Genomic DNA, 25,012 nt, shown 5'->3' with positions numbered 1-25,012 from the left:
AAAAATAATTATTTCAAATGTCAAAAAAGATACACAATGAAATTAGGAGGAGATGTTGAAGGTCTCCTTGAGTCATAACTTTATAATGGTTACAATCTGCCTTGTTAAATGATGATTTCCAGCAGAGTATATCTGCTTGTGGAGGCAAGGAGAAAACAGAAAAATGGAGGAACCCCAACATAAGTATGGTTTTAAAAGCTAGCAGAAGAAAAGAGATTACTAAAATCAGAGAACAACTGAAAGAAATTGAGATGCAAAAGTCCATACAAAAGATAAATGAAACAGAGTTTGTTTTTTGAAAGAATAAACAAGATTGATAGACTACTAGTTAGATTAACAAAAAAAGAGAAGACCCAAATAAGCACAATCAAAAATGACAAATGACATTACACCCAATCCCACAGAAATACAAAAGATATTCAGAGACTATTATGAACACATCTATGCAAACAAAATAGAAAATCTAGAGGAAATGGATAAGTTCCCAGAAACACAAAACCATCCAAGGTTGAACGAGGGATAATGTGAAAACATGAATAAGCCAATAACAAGTTCTGAAATTGAATCAGTAATTTTAAAAAAACCTACCAACCAAAAAAAGCCCTGAACCAGATGGATTCACAGCTGAAATCTACTAGAGGTACAAAGAAGAACTGGTACCAATCCTACTAAAACTCTTCCAAAAAATTGAGGATGAGGGGAGGCTTCTCACTAACATATTATACAAAGTCAACATCATCCTTATACCAAAATCTGGTGGAGACATAAAAACAGAAAACTTCAGGCTAAACTCCCTGATGAACATAGACACAAAATCCTCAACAAAATACTAGCAAACTGAATTGAGCAGCACATCAAAATCTAATTCACTATGAGAAAGTGGGCTTCATTCCTGGAATGCAAGATTGGTTCGACATACACAATTCACTAGATATGATTCACCACATAAACAGAATCAAAATCAAAACCATATGGTTATCTCAATAGATACAGAAAAGGTCTTCAAGAGAATCCCAAATCCCTTTATGATAAACTACCCTCAACAGGCTAGTCATTGAAGAAACATACCTCAAAACAATAAGAGCCATCTATGAAAAACACACAGCTAAAATCATACTGAATGGGCAAAAGCTATAACTATTCCCCTGGAGAACCAGAACAAGAAAGTGATGCCTACTCTTACCACTCCTATTTAACATAGTATAGGAAGACCTAGCCAGAGCAATCAGGCAACAGAAAGAAATAAAGGGCATTCAAATAGGAAGAGAGGAAGTCAAACTATCTCTCTTTGCTGATGATTATAATTCTATAAATAGAAAACCCTAAAGACTCCACCAAAAGTCAACTAGAATTGACAATTTTAGTAAAGTTTCAGGAGACAAAATCAATGTACAAAAGTCAATAGTATTTCTATACAGCAATAACATTGTATCAGAGAGCCAAGTCAAAAACTCAATCCTATTTACAATAGGCACACAAAAAAATGTAATACATCTAACCAAAGAAGTGAAAGATTTCTACAAGGAGAACTACAAAACACTGCTGAAAGAAATCAGAGACAACACAAATAAATGTAAAAATGTTCCATGCTCATGAATAGGAAGAATCAATATCATTAAAATGGCCATACTGCCCAAAGCAATTTACAGAATTCAGTACTATCTGTATTGAAACACCAATGTTGTTTTTCAGAGAATTAGAAAAACTATTCTAAAATTAGTATGGAATCAAAAAAGAGCCCAAATAGCCAAAGCAATTCTAAGCAAAAAGAACAAAGTCAGAGGCATCATATTACCTGACTTCAAACTGTACTCCATGGCTACATTAACCCAAACAGCATTGTACTGGTACAAAAAACAGACACAAACACTAACGGAATAGAATAGAGAATCCAGAAATAAAGTCAAACACCTACAACAGTCTGATCTTCAACAAAGTCACCAAAAATAACTAATAGAGAAAGGACTTCCTATTAAATAAATGGTGCTGGGATAACTGTCAAGCCATATGCAAAATAATGAAACTGGATACCTACTTTTCACCATATACAAAAATTAACTCAAGTTGGATTAAAGAGTTAAATGTAAGACTTTAAGTTATAATAATTCTAGAAGAAAGCTTAGGAAATACCCTTCCCAACATTAATTTTGACAAAGAATTTATGGCTAAGTCTCCAAAAGCAATTGCAACAAAAACAAAAATTGACAAGTGGGACCTAATTAAACTAAAGAGCCTCTGCACAGCAAATCTCAATAGTCTAAACAGAGCGCTTACAGAATGGGAGAAACTATTTGCAAACCATGCATTCAAAAAATGTCTGATACCCAGAATCCACAAGCAAAATTTAAACAAATCAACAAGCAAAAAACAAATAATTCTACCAAAAATGGGCAAAGGACATGAACAGACACTTCTCAAAAGAAAACATACAAGCAGTCAACAAATGAAATGCAAGTCAAAACCACAGTGAGATACCATGTCACACCAGTCAGAATGGTGAATATTAAAAAGTCAAAAAATAATAGATGCTGACAAGGCTGCAGAGAAAACAGAATGGTTACACACTGTTGGTGGGAATATAAATTGGTTCAGCCACTGTGGAAAGCAGTTTGGAGATTTCTCAAAGAACTTAAAACAGATCTACCATTCAACCCAGCAATCCCATTACTGGGTATATACTCAAAGAAAAATGAATCATTCCACCAAAAGGATGCATGCACTTGTATGTTCACTGCAGTGTTATTCACCATAGCAAAGACATGGAATCAACTAGGTTCCATTATGGTAAAGTGGATGAAGAAAATGTGATACACATATATCATGGAATACTATGTGGCCATAAAAAGAATGACATCATATCCTTTTGCAGTAACATGAATGCAGCTGGAGATCATTATCCTAAAAAAATTAACTCAGGAACAGAAAACCAAATACTGCATGTTCTCACTCGTAAGTGGGAGCTAAACATTGGGTACTTATGGCACTAAGTACCATATTAAGATGGGAACAATAGGCACTGGGAATCACCAGAGCTGGGAAGGAGGGTGAGGAACAAGGGTTGTAAAACTATACTCTGTGCTCACTACCCGGGTGATAGGACCATCCATATCCCAAACCCCAGCATCACACAACATACTTATGTAACAAACCTGCATACATACCCCCTGAATCCAAAGTAAAAGAAATGAAAGACATATGTAGTCAAAATGTTTAAAGAAAGTAGAGGGATATGAGCAAGGCAAAAACTATGAGCTAAAATATGAATAAATGAATTAGCTAAAATAAACACTTCAATGTCAGGACAAGGAGAAAATGATGAAAAAATATAAAAGAGGGATCAAAATAAATCGAAAATGAAATTGAAAGGAATATGCTTAATGAATATTTGAAAAAAGAATTTAAATAAATGGGAGAGAAAATAATAGAAAATAGGACATATTTAAGCATTTTAAAGAACTAATAATATACATTCTCATTAAATATCAACCAAGAAAAACATAAAAGGCATATATGTGTGTCTGAAAATATCATAATAAATGTAAAACTAAATACCAAAATAAAGGAAATGATTTAAATTCATAAAAATACAAAATCAAAATTAACTGTAGAGCAACAATAGATTTTTATCTCCTTTCTTAACATCTTCATGAAATTGATAAATAAATCGATATTATGTTCAAAGTGCTGAGTTAAAATACTTGTCAATTTGGAATTGCATACCTAGCTAAATTATTTTTCACGAATGTGAACAAAACGTAAATTAATTCATACAAGTAATATAAACTAAGTTTAATTCAATTATTTACATCTTTAAGAAATCTATTAAAAACATTTTAAATAAAATGCTGTTTCCTATTAAAAATGAAAATAAAAGAGGCAGTAAAGGTATGAATAAAACTAAAACTTAGAACCTAAGATATTTAGAATACTAATATTACTAAATAGACTACTAGTAATTCTAATGGAATACTAGTAATGCCAAAGTATTCCTAAAACTGCATGCTATGCAATCAGACTAGGATAAACAAAGACAAACTTATGGATAGAAGAAAAGTAGAGGGGTTAAGTAGCTGCACAGCAAGAAATGAGTGAAGCTGTGGTCAGAGAGAAAGATAAATGAATTAGTGACTTCAGGGATGGAGTGAATATGGATGAGAAGGTGAACTAAGTGCAATGACAGAGAAGGTCATAAGAGATGGGATGGTCAAGGAACTGAGAGCCAGGTTCTCAGTTATGTCATGTACATGGGCTCTCATGGCACTCAGAACCTTTTAACAACTATAAAAACACTTATTGTGGTATTCTGAATATACTTTCAAAGAGAGAGCATTCACAATAGCAAAAGTTTCACATTTGATATGGTTTGGTTGCGTCCTCACCCAAATATCATCTTGAATTCTCACGTGTTGTGGAAGGGACCTGGTGGGAGGTAATTGAATCATGGGGGCAGGTCTTTCCTGTGCTGTTCTCATGATAGTGAGTAAGTCTCATGAGATCTGATGGTTATTATAAGGGGGAGTTTTCCTGCACAAGGTCTCTTTACCTGCTGCCATCCACGTAAGATGTGACTTGCTCCTCCTTGGTTTCCGCTATGATTGTGAGGCTTCCCCAGTCATGTGGAACAGTAAGTCCAATTAAATCTCTTTCTTTTGTAAATTGCCTAGTCTTAGGTATGTTTTTATCAGCAGCGTGAAAACATACTAATATAGTAAATTGATACCAGTAGAATGGGGTGCTGCTGAAAAGATACCTGAAAATGTGGAAGTGACTTTGGAACTGGGTAACAGGCAGAAGTTGGAACAGTTTGGAGGGGTCAGAAGAAGACAGGAAAATGTGGGAAAGTTTGGAACTTCCTAGTGACGTGTTGAATGGCTTTGACCAAAAGCTTGATAAAGATATGGACAATAAGGTCCAGGCAGTCTCAGGTGGTCTCAGGTGGAGATGAGGAACTTGTTGGGAACTGGAGCAAAGGTGACTCTTGTTATGTTTTAGCAAAGAGACTGGCAGTGTTTTACCCCTGCCCTAGAGATCTGTGAAACTTTGAACTTGAGAGAGATGATTTAGGGTATCTGGCAGAAGAAATTTCTAAGCAGCAAAGCATTCAAGAAGTGACTTGGGTGCTGTTAAAGGCATTCAGTTTTATAAGGGAAGCAAAGGATAAAAGTTAAGAAAATTTGCAGCCTGACAATGCAATAGAAAAGAAAATTCCATTTTCTGAGGAGAAATTCAAGCCAAATTCAGAAATTTGCAAAAGTAATGAGGAGCTAAATGTTAATCCCCAAGACTATGGGGAAAATGTCTCCAGGGCATGTCAAAGGTCTTTATGGCAGCCCCTCCCATCACAGACCCAAAGGCCCAGGAAGAAAAAGTGGTTTTCTCAGTCAGGCACAGGGTACCCATGCTGTGTGCAGCCTAGGGACTTGGTGCCCTGTGTTTCAGCTGCTCCAGTCATAGCCAAAAGGGACAATGTAGCGCTCAGGCTGTGGCTTCAGAGGGTGCAAGCCTCAAGCCTTGGCAGCTTCCACGTGGTGTTGAGCCTGTGGGTGTACAGAAGTCAAGAATTGGGGTTTAGGAACCTCTGCCTAGATTTCAGAGGATGTATGGAAATGCCTGGATGCCCAGGTAGAAATTTGCTTCAGGGGCAGGGCCCTCATGGAGAACCTCTGCTAGGGCAGTGCAGAAGGGAAATGTGGGGTTACAGCCCCCACAGAGTCCCTAATGGGACAACACCTAGTGGAGCTGTGAGAAAAGGGCCACTGTCTTCCTGACTGCAGAATGGAAGATCCACTGACAGCTTGAATAGTGTGTCTGGAAAAGCAATAAGACACTCAACGCCAGCCCATGAAAGCAGCCAGGAGGGGGGCTATATCCTGCAAAGCACGAGGGTGGAGCTGCCCAAGACCATGAAAACCATCAGCGTGACCTGCATGTGAGACATGGAGTCAAAGGAGATCATTTTGGAGCTTTAAGATTTGATTGCCTTGCTGGATTTTGCACTTGCATGGGGCCTGTAGCCCCTTTGTTTTGGCCAATATCTCCCATTTGGAATGGCTGTATTTATCTAATGCCTTTACCCCAGTTGTATCTAGGAAGTAACTAGCTTGCTTTTGATTTTACAGGCTCTTAGGTGGAAGGGACTTGCCTTATCGCAGATGAGACTTTGGACTATAGACTTTTGAGTTAAAGCTGAAATAAGTTAAGACCTTGGAGGACTGTTGGGAAGACATGATTGGTTTTGAAATGTGAGGACATGAGATTTGGGAAGGCCCAAGGGTGGAACGATATGGTTTGGCTGTGTCCTCACCCAAATCTCATCTTGAATTTCTACGTGTTATGGGAGGGACCCAGTGGGAGTTAATTGAATAATGAGGGCAGGTCTTTCCTGTGCTTTTCTTGTGATAGTGAGTAAGTCTCATGAGATCTGATAGTCATTATAAAGAGGAGTTTTCCTGCACAAGCTCTCTTTGCCTGCTGCCATCCATGTAAGACATGACTTGCTTCTCCTTGCCTTCCACCATGATTGTGAGGCTTCCCCAGCCATGTGGTACTATAAGTCCAATTAAACCTCTTTTTTTTTTTTTGGTAAATTGTCTAGTCCAGGAATGTCTTTATCAGCAGTGTGAAAACGGACTAATACAACATCCTAAGACTGAAACTTGGGCACTATCAGTAAAAGTGCAAATGGGAACTAAATTAAGGCATTTTGCCCTGGATTTTCAAACCACTTTGAGTAATGATGATTATTTGTATAAATTATCAAGAGTTTTTGAGCTTTACTCAATTGTATTTCCTATATCATAAATCTTCATCAATTCTCAGCTTCTCAAAGCAAATATATAAGAGAAAAACAAAGATCAAGCTTTATCTCTCCCACTTCTCTCCAACCTGCCCAAAGTCTTTTATAAAAGTATAAACAATTTTATGAGTATAAGGTATTACTCCTAATCATAATTGTATAAGCAAGTATATTACAATAATTAACTTAATAAAAACAAGGAGAAGGATTCTTACCAAAAGAAGGTGACTCCCTTCCATCCTCTAATCCTGAATCTCTTTCTCTGTCTCTCTTTCTGTGTTTATGACCGCGATGCCTGTGACGTCGATGGCTTTTTCTTCCTCCCAAGGGCACATGTACTCCAATAAACAGTGTTCGATGACCTTCATTAGGAAGCAAACCCACAAATTAAACTCTGAATTATTCCAGAGCACAGATATGATGATTTACATGTTAATGGAGACTCAATTTAATTTAATTCAGCAAGTCATTTTTGATGTTTATGATACGTAAAGCTTGGAGCTTGGCACTGTCTTTTGGCATTTTACCTAATTAAGTGTACCATAGCTCTATCACAAACATGTATAACACTAATTATTTGGTTAAATATTTTGCAATCATCACTGTCTTTATAATCTCTATGTATCTATTCCCCATGCTTAATTATACTCTTCTCATTAGAAAAAAATTGTTTTATTTTCTCTCTACCTTCAGACAATTGTGTTATCTCATTAAATCCCTTCCCTTCACGGTTAAGTGTTTTTAAAAAATCACTATCTCTAATAAAACAGATTTTGCTAAGGTCTATGTTAATGCCAAATCCCACAGAGGTTTTTCTGTTTTCCTATTTCTATATATTACACTTGATATTGGCCACTTATTATACTTAATAAAAGTCCCAAGGCACAAGAGTTGTGACTCTGGCATATTGTTATAATTGTTCAATTTTATTATTAGCTACTGTTAATCTCTTACTGTGCCTAATTTATAAATTAAATTTTATCATAGGTATGTATGCAAAGGAAAAACACAGTATACATAGGGTTTGGTACTATCTGAGGTTTCAGGCATCTTTTGGGGGTCTTAGAACATATCCTCTACAGATAAAGTGGAACTACTGGAAAAAGAAATGAGCTGTCAACCACAAAAAAGACATGAGAGAACTATTAATGCATATTGCTAGGTGAAAGAAGACAGTTTTAAAAGCTATATACTGCATTATTCCAACTAGATGACATTCTGGAAAAGCTAAAACTATAGAGACAGTAAAAATATCAGCAGTTGTCAGGACTTCAGGGAGAAGGTATAGGGATGAACAGGTGGAGCACAGGGCATTTTTAGGGAAGTTAAACCATCCTTGATACTGTAATGATAGACACATGTCATTAAACATTTGTCCAGACCAACAGAACTGTATAACACAGAGTGAACCCTAACATAAACTATGGACTTTGGTTGATAATAACCTATTAATGTTGGTTTATCAATTGTAACAAATGTACCGCACTAATGTAAAATGTTAATAAGAGGAGAAATTGTGTGCAGCAGGGAGAGGAAATATATAGGAACTGTCTGAACTTTCTGTGCAGTATTTTTATAAACTTAAAATTGATCTAAAAAATAAAGCCTATCCAACAAAGTTAACATTTGTAGCTATACAAAAATTTATGAGGAAGCAAAAGTACAAGCAAACAAAGGGATATTTGTGTCACCAAGTAGATTATGTATATGAGCGTTGTATCAGGGAAAAAACCTCTAAAGAAAACATTAAAATACTAGGTTAAAAAAAAATCTTACTTTCTCAAGTGCCAAAGTATACAAAATATTATAATGGCAATACTGTTGATGAAGGCTTATGTCCCCCGAGGTTTATATTTTAAAGTCCCAACCCCAAATGTGACTATACTTAGAGATAGGGCCTTTATAGAGGTAATTAAGGTTAAATGAGGCCATAGGAGTGGGGCTGGATCCATCCAATTAGTGTTCTTAAGAGAAGAAACACCAAAGAGCTACCTCTCTTGCTCTCTCTCCAAGCACGCAAAGAGGTAACACAATGATGCAAGGAGATGGTAACCACCTATAAACCAAGAGAAAAGTCTTCACAATGAGACCCACCTGGCTAGCCATCTTGATCTTAGGTGTCCCAGCCTCCAGAACTGTGAGAAAATACATTTCTGTAGTTTAAGCTGCCCAGACTGTGGTACTTTTTTCTGGCAGCCCCAGTCAACTAATACAGCAAGGAAGGACTAAAACAAAGCCTTACAATAATAAGTTTCAGAAGACATGTAATTGAAATTGTAAGATTTCTAAAATATCCAATGTATAGCACTTAGGCTGATAGTGTTTCTTTGAAAGAGATAACTGAATCCTACTAAAATAAATTTGCCTGTTTTAATGGATATATTTGTACTTAAATTACGTGATTTTTTCAATAAAACGCAAAAAAGAAAATATTTATTTTTTATACACAGGGCTAAATTACCTCCAAATTCTAGAAGGACTGGAGGTGAGATTGGCATGAAACTATAGAATTAGTTATTCCTCTATTGCTGGAAGAAAACCCGATATTATGTATATTTTAATAATGGATATAAATCTTTTATAATCCTAAAAATAACTATAGATCAATCCCCTGGCAAACTGAAAGCTGAAAAATAGTTTCTACATTCAGGTTTTTGTCCTGTATGGATTCATGCAGGCAAGTGAAAAATTATAACTGGTTCGAGTACCTGATTACAGACAATTAAAATGCACAAAAAGCCCTTTACCAATAAGGTTCAATTTTGGAAAAAGGAAATAAAGGGAAGTGAATTAATATATATGTGTCTGGTTCTATTTATTATTTTATTGACCACAATATTAAGTTATATTACATGAGAAACAATAGAATATTCATTAAAACATGATCTCTGAGATTGAGTCAAATGCTTACATTCATATCAGTCTGTGTCACTTATATTTATGCAACCTTTAAAAAAAGGTACTTTCACTTTATCTATAAAATGAAAATATTAGTAGCTATATCATTCAGAAAGTGTTTTTTTATCATTCATGAAACACAAGGTTCAAAAAAGTTAAGTCACATTTGAAGTCCCACAGCTAATGAACAAACCTACTTTCTCTCCCTTTAGAATTTAAGACAGATCAACAGAGCACAGGGAATTTGGGGAAGTAATAAGTTGCTACCTCTTAACTGTTGAAGAAAGTGTCAAAAGTGTAGGTGGCAATGTTAGCATCAGTTGGGGAGAATACTGTCTTCTCTCCTGTAATTCCTTTTTGGTTAAAGCTTTCTTTGTTTGAAGTAGAGATGCTACCTGTCAAAATTAGTACTACCTGTGTGATGGCATGTTGCATAGTCCCAACTACAGCTAAAGTGAGGTGTGGGGAGTTGGAGAAAACAGCAGACAGTGTAATTTTGAAATAGAATGATAAGAGAAATAGCAAAGAGCAAAAAAAAAAAAAAAATTAAGAGAGAAGTTGGGCAAAAACAGATTAAGAGTTAAGTAGGATATGAAGAGACAGAAATGATAAAAAGAACAAAATTAAAAACAGAGAAAAATACAAATAAAGAAGAAACAAGTAGAAAAGTTATATGAGAATAAGAAAATGGCCTCAGGAAATATGGTAACAATGATTACAGGTGACACCCTTACCTATATTATCAGATAAAGCAAGAGAATAGACAGTAAGTTTCATTAGTTTTGCAACACATTTAATACATGTGAAGTTACAAGCTGGTAAAAATACCTTTGTTCTCTCCCAACTGCTGAAACCCTTCCAGTGAGCCAAAAATCAATTTTCGAAGTGTTTCCTTTACTTTCCTAGCTGAAACATAAACCTGTCTTTCTCTGGAGGACAATGCCTCCCCTACAATCTCTCAGTGATGGCTGCTTCTCTCCCACAGTTCTTATGCAAGATGGAAAGGTGTCATTCTTGTTCCTGCGACCTCTGGTTGGGTGAGTGGAATAAGCAAAGTGGTATTTCTTTGCTCCATTCTGACATTTTCAGACCATTTCCCCATATCCTTCCTGATATCCTTCAGATTTAAATCTCATGGTCGACATTACTCACTACATACTTTGCCTCATGGTTCCTGTTACCCACTAAGGTCCAGGTAATTCCCACTCAACCATCTGAGCTCTTTGCATACTGTCATTCTCTTCAATACTGCCTTAATTCATAAGATTTCAAAACACATATAGATGATTCTTTTGATATTCCGGCCTTTCAATTCCTTAAACTTTAATCTTCCAATGATCTTTCATCCTAGGCTTTTCATTAGCAATAATTACAACCCCTCCATAATCTCAATTTTATGCATTCTATCCCCAAAGTTTGTAAATACAAGCAAGGCAGGTATCTTTGATTTGTCCACTGATGTATCCCAAATACCTAGAACAATGCTTGACAGTTTTTGGTGCTCAATAAATATCCATTGAATAAATAGATATTTTACATAGAGAGGATGGTTTTCAAGAATAATAGATAGATGGTAGACATAATAATGCATTGTGCTACTAAACACTTTATGAAAGGAATGGAAACAAGCTAATAGCCACAATTTTATAGCAACAGTACTAAAACTGCTAAAATTCATGATTGTGGAACTATAGAGAAAATATTTTCATGCTTCTGCATGGTTAAGGACTTATAAAGCAAGACAAACTGAAATCTGGATTAAAAGTGGACTGAATAGACAGAGACCTTCAGAGATATGCAGACACTTATTTTCTACAGCTCTGTGTTTACATTTCAAAAGAGAACAAAATCCCAGAGCTACTGGTTTACATTTCAAAGGGTTTAAACCGGGACCTTCTCATTCTCTCCCCTAAAGATTTGCTTATTGTATATAAGGGAGATAAGCTTTCTCCTCCTCTTTCAGAAAAGGAGAAGACAGGAGAAGACCATTTACTACATAAAGAGTTTATATAGTAATTCCTATATAAATTCCCAGATTCATAATTTCAGGGCTCCCCTCCTGTGCACATAACTGTGTGCCTTCTTTCCAAGGTGGTTATTGCTATAAGTAATAATAATTCTCTGTCTTGATCCAAAAACCTCATTTGTTTTCATGACAAAATAAATAAACATAGATATTAAAGACCTACTAATAGATTTAGGAGATTTTCTACAAAGATTACATGAGCTAATACAATAAATATAAAATATGAAAGACAATGCCTGTTACATGGTAGACACTAATACATGTTAGTTCCCTTTTCCCTTCACAATGCCAGTGACTTAGAGGAAGGAATAAGAAGAAGGAATGATATTTTCCTGTCCCATTTCATTTTCTTCCTGTTTCTCTCTATATTACCAACTTTTCTAAATCCTAACATTATAACACTGGCCTAAAGAACTAGAGAATCCCCTCAGGTCCTGTAAAGAATAGTATAGAAATAACATTTCCAGATTAATATTACCATCAATTTTTCCAATATCCATAATTGAATTTTTCACCCAGATAGCTATCAGTTGAGAAGGCAAAAAATTCAAGAAATTTAATGATGGATGTCACTGTTCTAAAATGACTTGACAATTATTAATCCTAATCTGATTTACTTTTCAAGAATATATAAAGAATAATTTTTATTTCATAAATAAAGGCCAAAAATTTAATTAAAGGAGGGAGTCCTTTCAAGTGGACATTTCTTAAATTAATAAAATGGTCAACAAAATTAACTTTATGTAATGCAAAAAATCCAAAATTTAATAAAAGTACAAAACCATTTAGATAAGAATATGTTTTGAAAACATTAATGAGCATGGAACAGTATCATTAAAAGAAAAGTTTTTTGAGATAAGCAGAGAACACTAGAATTTATTCAGAGTTTATCTGCAGTTAGTACAGTTTCCACAATTCAGGCTCAGAACTAAAAATGAATTGATTCTTTTCTTTTGTCTTGTAAAACCTTATCTAGAATGTCTTCTTCAACTAATACTTCAAACAGTTAACCAAAACTTTTTCCTATAGAATCTCTGTTAGAAAGCCTGTTATAGGCCTTCTGAAGGCCTATACAGAATTCATAATGAATTCTGAGAAAAATAAATGCAGGTAGAACACAGCTGTTGATAAGGAAAAGTCACAGAAAAATGTCAAGGTATTTTCTCTCTTTAACTTAAAGATACATATGTCAATTCAGACAAAATACAGTTTCATCATTAAGAAAATCAAAGGTTTGTATATATGATTTTCTGAGCACAAATCTTGCTAACAAATCCTAGATGTTTGACACTTAAGTTGTGTGGCTATTATTATGTTCAACAGACTCAGAATTATTGAATATTTTAATTATATAATAAGGATCAGTATTGAAATGATTCTTGATGTGACTATGGTCACAGAATACTGAATGTTTATAAAATGCGGTGAGGAAAGGAGATGCATTTGGAAACTGATTAATAATGTTATTAATAAACTATTTCTTATTTAGCTGGGAGGGAAGGGGTCAAGGTATCTACTCTTGAAGAGAACTCTATGTCTTTTGTTTTTGTTTTTTACATGAAATGAATATAACACAACTGTTGCATAATGACTGAGTTGCTACAGAAATTTAGATGTGTCAATCATACGAAAAGGTCAAGTACATTAAGCTGAATAAGCATATAATCTTTAATTCCATGGAGACTCTAACAGAGTCAGAAAACACAAGTCATCATTGATCATACTACATCAAAGCACTCGAAGTCCAACGGAAAATTTCTGCTAAGGGAGAGTAACAGAGAAGCAAAGAGACTGAGAGAATGGGAGTGAGTGTATGTTTATAGCAAAGAGGTATTGTTAGGCTACTGCACCGTTGTTCCTTGTGTTGTTTTGCTAAAAGAAAAAGACAGTGTTAAACTAGTGCTGGTCATAGTCACCTGACCCTGGGAAGGTATTTGTAATCATTATAAAACAAAAGGCTTCATGACTATGACTATTCTAGATAGAAAGTAGAAATCTTGAAAGTCGTAAAGTTGCTCATCAAAAGGGCCACTAACTGAGATTTACTAGTTTAGAAGGTACTGTGGCACATTTTCAAAAATACTGTTTCTTACAAGTTTATAACAGTGTCTTGAGCAAAACATAGCAACTAAATTAACTTTGTGTCTTGAGATAGTGTTTATTTTTAATCTTGAAACATAATAAGCATTTAATACATCTTGAATAAGTGAATGAAACCTAATAATATGTGTTTTCTTAAAAAAAATGACATGAGAACTCCCAATTTTGGTATATTATAAAACAGCTTAATCCTGGACATTTACAGCACTTAGAGAGCCAGGAGTGCAAATCAGTAAAAAAAAACTGGCTATTGAATCAAGCCCAACAATGAAAACAGCAGCAAATAATACAAATTAAAAATACACATTAAAAGCATTAAACAATACCAACCTGTAATGTGGCAAATGTTACTGTGTGGTACCAGCCATCAAATGCTGTAGGAGTTCACAATAGAGTAAAATCAAGGATAACTTGTGCAATCAGTGAAAATTTCATGGAGGATGTAGGACTTGAGTTGCTCTTAGACAATAAGCAGGTTTTACATCAGCAGAGGAGTGAAAAATTTAGAAAAAGGAGATAATGTGAGCAAAAACAGAAGAGCAATTGAGGGGATAATGTGAAGTTCATATTAGAGCAGGGAAGAAAAGGCAAGATGAGATAGAGCATATATTTTTATAATCAGCAAAGCTTGCAATTTCACTATTATTTTAAAACATTTATTTTAAAACATTTTATTGTTTTAATTTGCAAGGAAGAGAGAGAAAATAGATCAACATATGTCCTGAGATCCTTAAAAAATGAATGCAAAAGAGAAAGTGGTACTTCCTTACCTCCCCAATCTCATCTTAATTAAATTATAAATTCTGAACAGTCCTCTCACTTTGCTTCAGGGAAATAGGTTAGGAAATGAACAAAAAATGTAAAACTAAAATTTTCCAGATTTAGTTTTGGATTATATCAATTTAACAGACATGTGCACATGTAGAAAGTAGCTCATTCTGAAAATTACAGTAATTAAGAACAGAAAGGCTTGCCTGGAAAAACTGAGGAGTTGCTGAGGAGAAAAACAGATTTCCATGAGGAAAGTTTATGAATTTCAACTGTGAAACAATTAAAATATCTGAAATCAAAGATAAAAACACTTGGCATTTCTGTATAGATGTTTACAAATGAAAAATACATACATAATGTGGTAGATTCTTTTAAAATGGCCACAATATTTTAGCAGCTTCTTCCAACAAGAGTTGGAATATATTCCTCCAACTCTTGAATCTGGATCAATGGGGCATTAGCAGATGTGACACAGAGGTTTGAAGGGTTCTTATGCATAGATTCTTACCTACTGTTGCTTCTGGAAGTCATGCCACCATGTAAACATGCCCAGCCTAGCCAGCTGGATCAGATCAGAGACCATGAAGAGAGAAGCCCTAGCTGGCAGTCATCCAGCTGAGGACTTCACAAACCAGCCGGCCTCAGTTGTGAAATCATCAGCTGATTGTCGAAGCGGGCGCCAGCTGATTCACATTAGAAGAACTAACTAGCTGAGTCCAACCCAAATTCACAACCTACAGAATTAAGACCTAAATAAAATGGTTGCTGTTTGAAGCCACTGAGTTTGGAAATGGATTGTGACACAGCAATAGCTGAATGCTAAAATTTATTTGGAAGAAAAAATTTAAAATTATAAAAGACAGATGGACAGGATATAAAATACAAAATTGAAAGTACCAGGAAAGTGATTCAAAATGGAAAATGATGAGAAAATGTTAACTTATGACCAATATCTCAATGGGCAGGCAAATTAAGAATCAAGAATCAAAAAGTATTGATACTACATTGTGATCAATGTTGATAGGAACAACAAATTATGTATAAGAACCTGCATAAAGGTACAAGCTGAGGATACTAGAGAAGGCAAACAAAATCCAAGGCAGAATATAAATAAATGCTGATTCATTTGGCACTTAAGATAGCTATAAGAGTTTAGAGTTAAAAAAAAGAAACTAGCCTTTATAGAAAATCTACAATGTACCATCTACTATGCTAAGTGTTTTATTTATATTTTCTCATTTAGTCTTCACAAAATCTCTGCAAACTGTGGACTTTTTTCCCTAACTTACAAATAATGAAATTGAGGTTCAAAAAAGTAACTTGCCAATAAATAGGTCCTAGAGATCTGCTATACAGCATAGTGCCTATAGCTAACAATACTGCATTGTATACTTAAAATCTTCCAAGAGGGTGAATCTTATGTTGTGTTCTTACCACACACACACATACTACTACTACTACTACTACTAATAATAAAGGCATTAGGAAGCTTTGGGAGGTGATAGATATATCTGTGGCTTTGATGCTAGTAATGATTTTCATGGGTGTATACTCCAAACTCACTGAGTTGTATACATTAAATATGTACAGCTTTTTACATGTCAGTCATCCGTCAGTAAGTTAAAAAACAAAAAGAGCAATTCCCCCAAAGCCATACAATCAAGAGACTGAATCAAAATTCAAAATCAGATCTACCAAATCTATTTTTATCACTTATAACTGCCAGTATACATTCTTAACACCTTACGCTTTCTTATAAAACTTTTCAAAATTCCAATTTAATAAAATTATACAATCAGGTGTATAGTGCCTATAATAGGCTGTAGCATGGTCTGTCTAATCATGTTTATATTTTCAGTACCTGGCATATTAAAAGCTCAATAAGTGTTTCTTGAATAAATAAATGAATCTAAAGCCTTTTCCACAGCATTATAAGCTGGAGTAGGCCGAAATAGTCAAAAACAGAGGAGAGAAGACTGTAAGGAAGATAAGATATGTATTGGCAGGTACAGAAAAATAGCATGCCTTGTGAGGGGAGGCACAGAAACACAGAGGGCCCAGGGACATATATTAACATACTTCATCTCTTTTTATCAGGAAGTAAAAAAATAAATTTTACCTCCTTCAATGTTCATTGCAATAAAAATTGACTTATATTGACATATAGAAACTATGTTTCTCATTTTTCAGTGTTTTTTTTTTTTTTGCAGGACACTTTTGATGAAAACTATGGCTTACACTCTACCGTAGATAACCTGGCAGCAGTGGTGTGCTAGAGCTGGCTTACCCCAGCTCACCAGCGCCAATTACACGCATCTCTTCCTAACTTTATGTTCAGTGAAAACACCTCAGAGGTATAAAATTGGCCATAGAGAAAGAATTTAACCACAAATATTGGAAAATGCTACAAATTAAGGCTATTGAGGAGGCAGGAGGGTAAGGGGGAAGAGTAGGAGGATTAGTAGAACGTCGCTGCCTCATGCCTGGTGTGAACATAGAGATGGAACAACATAATTTTCTTTTTCTAGTTGCTGACAATGTTCTATACCCAATGTGAACTGGTCAATTTACCTTAATAAGGCTAGTATATTAGACTTTTTCTTATATCCATCTTCTTCAGTGTGTCTACCTTAGGTATATTCAATACAGAAGGGCCATAGGACATATCTGGGGCACTTGGGTTATGCCCTTGTGAACTCTTACAGCACTTACAAGTTGAAATATATCTATCACATCCCAAAGCTTCCTAATGCCTTTACTATCATTATTATTAGTAGTATGTGCATGGTAAGAATACAACATAAGATCCACCCTCTTGGAAGATTTTAAGTATACGATACAGTATTGTTAGCTATAGGCACTATCATGTATAGTAGATCTCTAGAACCTACTTATTGGTGAGTTACTTTTTTGAACCTCAATTTCTTTATTTGTAAGTTGGGGAAAATAGTCCACAGTTTACAGGAATTTTGTGAATTCAAAAAGGCTAAAGACAGAAGGCCACTAGAGTTGGCAATAAATAGCACTACTTTAATATTTAGGATTCATATTTATAAACCCTAAGAGAAAATTAGTGCAGTAGCATGAGAAAAATAGGCCACTCACATATAAACAATGTTTCAATTTCATAAACGTGACCTTTGTTTTCATGAACAATATTGTTATTAACTGTATTGATGCTGATAGTTTTGGATCAATCACTGTGATGTCATAAATTTTTTTTATGCTATATTGTCCTCTAATTCAATCATGGCAATTATCATTACAGGAAACAAATTGAGTCATGCAAAAGAAAAACAGGCATAATCTTATATAATTTAGCTCAAAATTAGAAATTATTTCGCTAATAAGGCTGCCATATTTTCATATTACAAATGTACCTAAGATATTTAGAAGCAGTTTGAAAGTGGCACAAAAGAATATTCATAGTCTTCCTGCCCCAGAGACCAGACAAAAGCTTATTGTAACAGCAGGAAATTAAAATTTTACTTTCTGCTAATAATGATTTCAATCATTTTGCTTTCTTTTATTATCTTCCCACCTGAAATGCATTAAGAAGAGAGCGAGAAGGGAAGAAAAGAGAACAGATATTTTTTCACTGTGCTTTCAGCAGTTGTGACACACTGTGGGCACTAGGAATGACTAGGTAGTGAGGAAGAGGGAAGATAGAATGGGGAGGCAAACACATAGAACTAGAGAGTAGAATGATGGCTACTAGGGGCTGGGGCACTTGAGGGGCTGAGGAAGGGGCTAGTCAAAAGATATAAAATTCTAGTTTGACAGCACAAATAAGTTCAAGAGATCTATTGTACAGCATAGTGACAATAGTAACATATTGTATTCCTGAAAAATAGTGAGAGTGGATAAGTATTTTCACTACAAAAATAATAACTATGTGAGGTAAGGCATATGTTAATTAGCTATATTTAATTATTCTACAGTGCATATATATATATTTCAAAGCATCATGTTGTACACAATAAATACTTACAATTTTATGTCAATTTTAAAAATAATATAATTTCTAAAAAAAAATGAGGAAGCAAAAAAGTTTACTTGAAGAAAATATAAAAGAGAACATTCAAAATAGTAATCTCAGAATACTGATATTCCAAAATGGAATTAATCCTATTAGGGTTGCAATGATTCTGGTACTGCTAAGATTATCGGTATTATCCCCCAAACCAAGAACATCATCCCTTTCAATTATTATTTAACATTTATTCATTATTGTCAGTATTTATATCAATTGATATTTTAAATTTAAACATTTATGTGCAAAGTGGCCACAGTAATTTATTTTTCCCAATGGGTTCTAGAACTCAAGCACCCTATTGACAGCACCAGTATCTAAACCTCCTTGGAGAATGAAGAATGTGAAATGGAAATTTGGCTCAGCACCCTCAGAGTTTGGCTCAGTGCCCTATTAGCACTTAATTAATATTGGTGAGTGCTAATAATTTCTTGAGACATGTCCTAATTGGCTGGTAGCTACACCTGTTTATATTGTGCGAGGACTCTATAGAAAGGAGATAACCTGTGAAGGCTATGTGCTGTATGCAGCTGAGGAGCTTTTAAGCTATAGTTCTAGGGGGAAGATAGCTGAAATAGAGATTTAAGAATTTAGTCAAAAAGTAGACTAAGTTGATCTCCTTCACTATGTCACCTTCATAGTACTACTCCCATACTATTAAACTCTTTAACTAAATAAGAACATATTTAAGTCTCAGATGTCTAGAAAACTCAAAACAAAAATATAGTGTTAATATAAATCTATGTGGTAAATATTAAGAGACTTTGGTCCTCTGTGGTTTGTCTTAAAAGTATTAAATAATTTTCAAGAAAAATAATGATTAAAGGAACAATTTCCTGCTGTAAAATTTCCTCTTAATTATAGGATTATATTCAATGTAATGAAAACAAGTTTATTTTCATCTATTTTTTCTCTGAAATAGTGATTGGTTGAAAACATATATATATATACACACACAAATACACAGTTCTCCTTATCCACAGAAAATATGTTATATGTCACATTAAAGAGCAAATATACCAAATAGTGAGTTATTATGCCTTTGATAAGTAGAAAATCGTACTAAACAGAGTTCAGTTATAAGGAACTATGAAGGGACATTAACAATATGAGTTCCTAACCCAGAGACGTAAAATGTATAACCAGGACCCCCAAGTTATGAAACTATACTTTTGTAAGATTTCTTAGTTATTTGTTATTATCTGCATGCAAACACATGCCGGCAAGTACTTGTAAACTGTCAAATAAACCATGATCAAATTTAGAAAAATACTTTAGATTTTTCAAATTTACCTGGAAATAAAATGCATGGTAAAAGCAGAGTATAGATAATTACCCAGTTACCTCTCACTTCAAATAAACAAAATATCAGAAATAAATTATATATCAAAATGAATTGATGTGAGTCACATACACAAATTATGTGAAAAAATAAAATGATGAAACATGGAACATCTGAGAGTTAATTTTGGAACAAAAGTAAATTCGTCTTTTAATCTCCAACTTTTATTTTGAAGTTCAGATGTACAAGGGCAGGATGTGCAGCTTTGTTGCATAGGTAAATGTGTACCACGGTGGTTTGCTGCACAGATCAACCCATCACCTAGGTATTAAGCCCAGCATCCATCAGCTATTCTTCCTGATGTGCTCCCTCCCCCAACCTCCTACCCTCCAACAGGCCTCAGTGTGTGTTGTTTCCTTTCATGTGTCCATGTGTTCTCATCATTCAACTCCCACTTATAAGTGAGAATATGTGGTATTTAGTTTTCTGTTACTGCTTTAGTTTGCTGAGGATAATGGCTTCCAGTTCCATCCAGGTCCCTGCAAAGGACATGATCTTGTTCCTTTTTATGGCTGCATAGCATTCCAGGGTATACATGTGCAACATTTTCTTTATCCAGTCTATCATTGATGGGCATTTAAGCTGATTCCATGTTTTTGCTATTGTGAATAGCACTACAATGAACACATGCGTGCATGTATCTTTATAATAGAATGATTTATATTCCTTTGGGTATATACACATTAATGGCATTGTTGGGTCAAATGGTATTTCTGCCTCTAGGTCTTTAAGGAATTGCCACACTGTCTTCCACAATGGTTGAACTAATTTACGCTTCCACCAATAGTGTAAAGGAGTCCTTTTTCTCCACAACCTCACCAGCATCTGTTGTTTCTTGACGTTTTAATAATAGCCATTCTGACTGATGTGAGATGATATCTTATTGATGTTTTGATTTGCATTTCTGTAATGATTAGTGATGTTGAGCTTTTTTTTCCTACGTCAGCCACATGTATGTCTTCTTTTGAGAAGTGTCTGTTCGTGTCTTTTGCCCACACAAAAGTAAATTCTATTATTGAAGACTTTAAAATAATTGTCTCTTATTTAGTTCTTATTCCTAGTATACCCATTGAAAAACAGAACAGTTTATTATAAGATGTGCACAGGTGTCAAAGATAGCTCAATAAAAGACTGAAATTTACTATTGGCTATATTTTCTGAAATGAAATGTTCGGTATTAGTCCACCTCCACATTTCTCATCCTGAGATATCCAGTGTTTGACCGGCAAAACCTACCATTTCAAATGAACCCTGTGTAATTAATTAACTCCACTGGTTATTACTAATGGAGCAAACACCCTTAGAATTGCTCCACCAGTTGACATTGATCCTATATCAACACTACTAAGTTGCACAAAAATTAATCAACCAATAATATCAGAAATAAACGGTTCTTTCTTTTTCAAAGAAAAACATTTGAAATAAGGAAATTATAAGACTTTTTATTTTGTGGTACAGCAGAGAAGATAATTTAAAGTAAGAGAACATGAGGTTATAATAAAAGTAGTCTCCAATGGGAGAGTGGCTTTCCTAATTATGGGAATAAATCTTAGTTCAATGGGAATTTTCTAACTATAAAACTTTCAAACTTTTGCTAAAACATTTGTAAAGTATTGTGATATGGGTACTAAATATCAAATTCCTTATTGCTTTATAATAGAATATTCTCAACTTTTTAAAAATCGTCATGAAAAAGTCAATAAATATGTACAAGTCTTCCTTGTGGGTTTGAATCCCTGCCATACCACTTACTAGTCAGGTGACCTATTTAAGTCATTTAATCTTCTGTGCCTTAGTTTCTTTATCTGTGAAATGGAGATAATAATGTACTTATCAGATAGAGTGACTTCAAGGATTAATTCATTCTCCACAATTTGACCTACCTTATGTAAAGATTTAAACTTTATATCCAGTCACATTTTATGCCCCCAGACACAATCCCAATGCTTTATGCACATCATATTTGCCATTCCCAGAATATAACAGATCCTTCATTCTTTGCCTTCTGAACTCCTATTTATCTTTCAAAGCCCACCTCTGTCTCTGTGAAGACAACATTGATTTCCAGAAGTAGAATCCACTTTCTAATTCTATTCGCAATTTGTTATCTACAGTCATACATAATGATGTTTCAGTCAAATAATGGATTGCATATAAAATATTGGTACCATAAAACTATAATGGGGCTGAAAAATTCACGTTGCCTAGTGATATAGTAGCCTTTGTAACATCACAGTGCAATTACTTTTATTTTTATAACTTTAGTGTAGCTTTTTTTTTTTTTTTTCCAAGATGGCTGACTAGGGATGTCAGATACCAGTTTGTAGAAAGATCAAAGTTACAGTTGAATGGTCATGATCCAAATGGAAAGCTGAGGGAAGAGAGCCACGAGCTTTCAGAGAGCCCACGGGAAGAAATTGGGGTGCAGACAAGGAAAGCAGCAAAAGCCTGGCAGACACTGACCCCTGAGGAACTCGGAGTCCCATGTAAAGGGTAGGTTGGGGTGCTTCTCTGCTCCCCTCATGCCTGTGACAAACTGCTGACTGAAAAATTGTCAGAGAACCCCTCTGCCCTTGCAATCCCAGGCAATGCAGTTGGTGGCAATTTGGGAACTCTCTGGGGTTGGAGCCTCAGGTGGCCAGCTCGTGCTGGTGTGCCCACACTCCCCTCAGACCCTAACTGAGATGGCAGGTGCCACACTGGTTGTGCACTCATTGTGGGCCAGTGCCCCGTCCAGGGAACCTTAGTCCTTGTGTTGCCACACTACAAGATCCCCTGCAAACATACCTCAGAACCCCTTCTGACTTTGGCAACCACAGGAGACTGGTGGGTCTCTGGGGAGCTGCAGGTTCCATGGAAATCTAGCCCTCAGTGCAGGCACTGTTGTGGATGCAGCAGAGGCTTTTCCTGCTGAGGGCTGACCTGATTGCACTTGGAGACAGCCTTTCCAGCACTCTTCGTGGCAGCTACACCTCATTGAAAGTGAGCCAATGCCACCCAGGCATGCATGAAGGGTGGGACCTGTCTCCCCATCCCTAAACAGAATGGCAGTGTCCCAGCAATGAAGGGCAGACAAGTTGAAGAGCTGTTTGCTCTGGGCCATGGGAAGAGGCTCTGCCCTGAGCCCATTTTGGTGGTAGCCACCAGAGGGGCATTTCTGCAGACCTCAGTCACACTTCAGCTTGGGAGCCAAAGAACAATGTCTATATGTTGAAGATCATGAGCCCTGTGACAGAGAGGTGTGATAGGAAAACGGATCACATTCCTGCCTGCCCAGGATGAGGGGCTAATGCAGGCCCCCTGCCCCTACCACCAAGACCAGTTCACTCCAACACAAGCTCCCCACACTAACCTCAATTAGGACAGTTGTCTTCATTCATCATTAGACTGCCTGAGGATGAGTGGATTCTTACTCTTAAGCTCCACCTACTTGACTGAAGACTGAATTGCACCACCAAATAAAAAACCTACTGTCAGAAGGGTATAGTACCAGTGTACAAGATAAGTTTCCTGAGACCTCTACTCTCCTAGTCACACAGAAAATAGTGTGTTGGCTCATATGCCCAATACATGTCTACAACAAGCAGCATTTGAGAAAGCCACCACACAAAGGCTATCCATAACCAAGGAGCCCATGCAGAGTCTTGGCACTGAGAAAGCCCCAGAAAAGAAGCCAAACAATCACACACAACATACACCACAGTCATACCCTCAAGGGAAAAAAGAATAAACATGATAAAGTCCCATTCAAACAATAGCAAATTCAAAACTTAGAAGCAACAACTCCTTTGCATGAGAAGGAATCAGTGCAAGAACTCTAGTGATACAAAAAGACAGAGTGTTTTAACACCTCCAAAGGATCAGGCTGGCTTTCTAGCAATGGAACCTAAACAAAATAAAAAATGACTGGTAAAGAATTCAAGATACGGATTCTAATGAAGTGCAATGATATCTAAGAGAATGTTGAAAACCAATACAAAGAAATCAGAAGAACAACTCAGAAAATGAAAGACAAGATAGCTATATTTAAAAAGCAGAACTTCTGAAAATAAAAAAATTCACAAAAGTAATTTCCAAATACAATTGAAAACATTAACAAAAGACTAGACCAAGTAGAATAAAGAATTTCAGAGCTTAAACATTGTTCTTTCAAATTAATCCAGTCAGACAAAAATAAATAGAAAAGCATTTAAAAAATAAACAAAGCATTTGAGAAAGATGGGATTATGTAAATTGACCAAACCTATAGCTTATGGTATTCCTGAGAAAGAAGGAAAAGTAAGCAATTTGGAAACATGTTTAAAGGAATCATTCAGAAAAATTTCCCTGATCTTGTTGGGAGGTAGACATCCAGATAAAAGAAGTTCAGAGAACACTTGCAAGATACTATACAAGATGAACATCATCAAGGCATATAGTCATCAGACTAACTAAGGTCAATGCTAAAGAAAAAATCTTAAAGAGAGTTAGAGAGAACAGTCAAGTCACCTATAAAGGAAATTCCATCAGACAAGCAGTGGATTTCTCAACAGAAACCATGTAAGCCAAAAGAGATAGGGGGCCTATTTTTAGCCTTCTTGAGGACAAAAAATTATAGCCCCAAATTGTATACCCTGCCTAACTAAGCTTCATAAGCAAAGGAGAAATAAAGTCATTCTTAACAAGCAAATATTAAGAAAATTCATCACCATGAGACTGGTGCTATAAGAAATGCTCAAAGGTGTTGTAAACATGGGGAAAAAGCACAATACTCTTTGTCATAAAAGAGTATACTCTTTTATGTCATAAAAGAATATAGGACAATACTCTCCTGTCATAAAAGCTCACATAAGTACAAAATTCAAAGATCTTATAAAGCAATTACACCACTGAGACTGCAAAGCAACTAGCTAACAATACTATGATTGGGACAAAATTTCACATGTCGATATTAACTTTGAACAGAAATGAGTATACTCTTTTATGTCAAAAGTATAAACTTTGAACAGAAAAGAGTATACTCTTTTATGTCATAAAATAATATAGGACAATACTCTCCTGTCATAA

At 35.3% G+C, this 25,012-nt stretch overlaps 1 protein-coding gene across 10 annotated transcripts in view; it reads right to left on the bottom strand.

Moving 5' to 3' along the window:
- Nucleotides 1-25,012, bottom strand: part of SLC4A10 (solute carrier family 4 member 10) — a 370,258-nt gene that overhangs the window by 173,439 nt on the left and 171,807 nt on the right. For all 10 annotated transcript variants that reach the window (XM_063648250.1, XM_063648248.1, XM_063648255.1 and 7 more), the window contains one exon: nt 7,012-7,158. In XM_063648250.1, the coding sequence (XP_063504320.1) occupies nt 7,012-7,158 (147 nt within the window). The remainder of the gene's footprint in view (nt 1-7,011; nt 7,159-25,012) is intronic.

This window comes from Pongo pygmaeus, chromosome 11, assembly GCF_028885625.2.
Source record: "Pongo pygmaeus isolate AG05252 chromosome 11, NHGRI_mPonPyg2-v2.0_pri, whole genome shotgun sequence".
Lineage (NCBI taxonomy): Eukaryota > Metazoa > Chordata > Mammalia > Primates > Hominidae > Pongo > Pongo pygmaeus.
The sequence above is the reverse complement of the archived record's forward strand: the minus strand, read 5'-3'. Positions and strand labels throughout refer to the sequence as shown.